At 28.1% G+C, this 2,079-nt stretch overlaps 1 protein-coding gene across 3 annotated transcripts in view; it reads right to left on the reverse strand.

The window, feature by feature from the left end:
- LOC108755205 (putative fatty acyl-CoA reductase CG5065) overlaps window positions 1–2,079 on the reverse strand; it is a 30,064-nt gene that overhangs the window by 5,785 nt on the left and 22,200 nt on the right. For all 3 annotated transcript variants that reach the window (XM_018498090.1, XM_018498092.1, XM_018498091.1), the window contains exon 3: window positions 357–673. In XM_018498090.1, coding sequence (XP_018353592.1) covers window positions 357–673 — 317 coding nt within the window. The remainder of the gene's footprint in view (window positions 1–356; window positions 674–2,079) is intronic.

Raw genomic sequence — 2,079 nt, forward strand, 5'->3', positions numbered from 1 at the left:
ATGTTGAATTATTCAATTAGCAAACATCTGCAAATATCGATAAACAAGTATCGATAACGAGTTACTTTTAGAAAACAGAACGATAACAGCAACGAGTTATTTTTAAATTATTTATTTTAAAACTACTTTCTCAACTCAAATATGGATCACCCGATTTTGTTTAAAAAACAATAATATGTTTATCAGTCGACAACGTATGTCATTTTGAATGTAAGTATATTTTTTTATCTGCGTTAAATAAAGTGTTAACAATATCGTGGAACAACAGATCTCTGTGATAAAATAGTCCTCAGTATAAAAATGTCCGAGTACTATATTATTCATATAGCTATCATATAGCTATGTATATAACTTACATGTATATCGATTCTTCAATCTCCCGTCGATCGGCATTACTGTAGGCCGTGCTGACGTGAATGACGCTAATAAGATTTGTCATGCGCTTGCACAAGTCCAGCATACGATCTGTACCCACCATGTTCAAATTAACGGCGATTTTTAGCGGCTCATCAAAACGGACGGTGGCTGCACTATGAAACACGATGTTAACTCTCTGTATCAGCATATCCCTGTCTTCGGGCTGGAGCCCTAGCTCTGACAGACCCACGTCACCTTTTACAGGAAAGATCTTGTTCAAGGTGCCCGGAAATTCCGATCGTATTCTGTCGAAAACCTGTCAGAGAAAGAAACACTTTTCGCGTGTCGTTTCGTATCATCGTTTAAAAGCGTGCGAAGAGCGCGCGGAAAAATATCAAATACAATATTATATATACACATATACAGAATGGCTACTAAGTAATTTAACAGATTTTAAGGAGTGATTCCTTATATAAATTCAAGATAAAAACTTTATATGACCGTATTTCCGACATGTCGAAACAGCTTATTGTCAGTTTCAAAGATATAGATGTCAAAGATAAAGGAAAAATTTGGTTTTTTCCACCAAATTTTAACCAATTCGAGTTATTTTAATCTTAGTCAATAAATTACAAAGTTAACTAAAAAAAAAGATTTTTTTGTTTTAAAACGATTGTGACCAAAAAATTAAAAATAATTTAAAAATGCTAACATGAGATTATATACAAAAAAGTTAAAAAACTGACATGATTGTCAAGATTGATTTTGCATTTTATATGTTATTAGCTTATACTCGTATGTGCTATCATTATGTAATTTTGTTAATATATTTTTTGTACTGAAGAGGATCTTGACCGTAGGTCAAAACGTTTAATATTCACTTTGAATAAATGGTATAAAAATGCACAACTACTAACCAGTGTTGGCTCAAATTGGCATTTGATTTATTATTTTTTATATATTTAAAGTTTTATTAAAATAACTTGAGTGGTTTTTTAAATTTTTGGAAGAAACAAAATCTTTCCTCGTATAAATATATGTATATACAAATTTTTTATGGGGTATTTTTTAATTATTTTATCGACAGTATTCAATCAGTTAAACGTCTTTACTTTAGACTATTTCTTCAAAACTCAACTATTTTCGAGATATAGGAAACTAAAAGAAGTCAGATTATAAGCTTAATAAATTTTTTTATTATTGCAATAAATATAAAACTATGTTTTCCACAGTGGTAGGATATTGAAAGTAAGTCAACTCTTTCACTCTTTACTTTTGAATATTTTGAATATTTTGAATATTTATTGTAATAATAAAAAAAATTTTTTTCAAATTTATAATCTGACTTCTTTTAATTTATATCTCGAAAATAGTTGAGTTTTCAAAGAAATAATTCTAAAATAAAGACATTCAGCTGATTGAGTACTATCGATAGAAAGACTAAAAAATACCCTTTAACAAATTTATTCATTGATAAAAAAAACTAAGAACATTTAAAATTACTCACAAGACCATTAAAGTATATTTCCTTACTTCCTACAATTTTGGTATTATTGCCTAATCAGCACACAATATTAAAAACATTTTTTTTTAATATTTAATGTAAAAGTATTAAATAAATATTGAAAAATATTTTTTTAAATATTGTGTATTGATTGTCTTCCTCTTATCTCTAATGGTTTAAAAAAAAATGTGATGGATCTTTATCGGATTCACCTTATG

Source organism: Trachymyrmex septentrionalis, unplaced genomic scaffold (assembly GCF_001594115.1).
Source record: "Trachymyrmex septentrionalis isolate Tsep2-gDNA-1 unplaced genomic scaffold, Tsep1.0 scaffold86, whole genome shotgun sequence".
Classification (NCBI taxonomy): Eukaryota; Metazoa; Arthropoda; class Insecta; order Hymenoptera; family Formicidae; genus Trachymyrmex; species Trachymyrmex septentrionalis.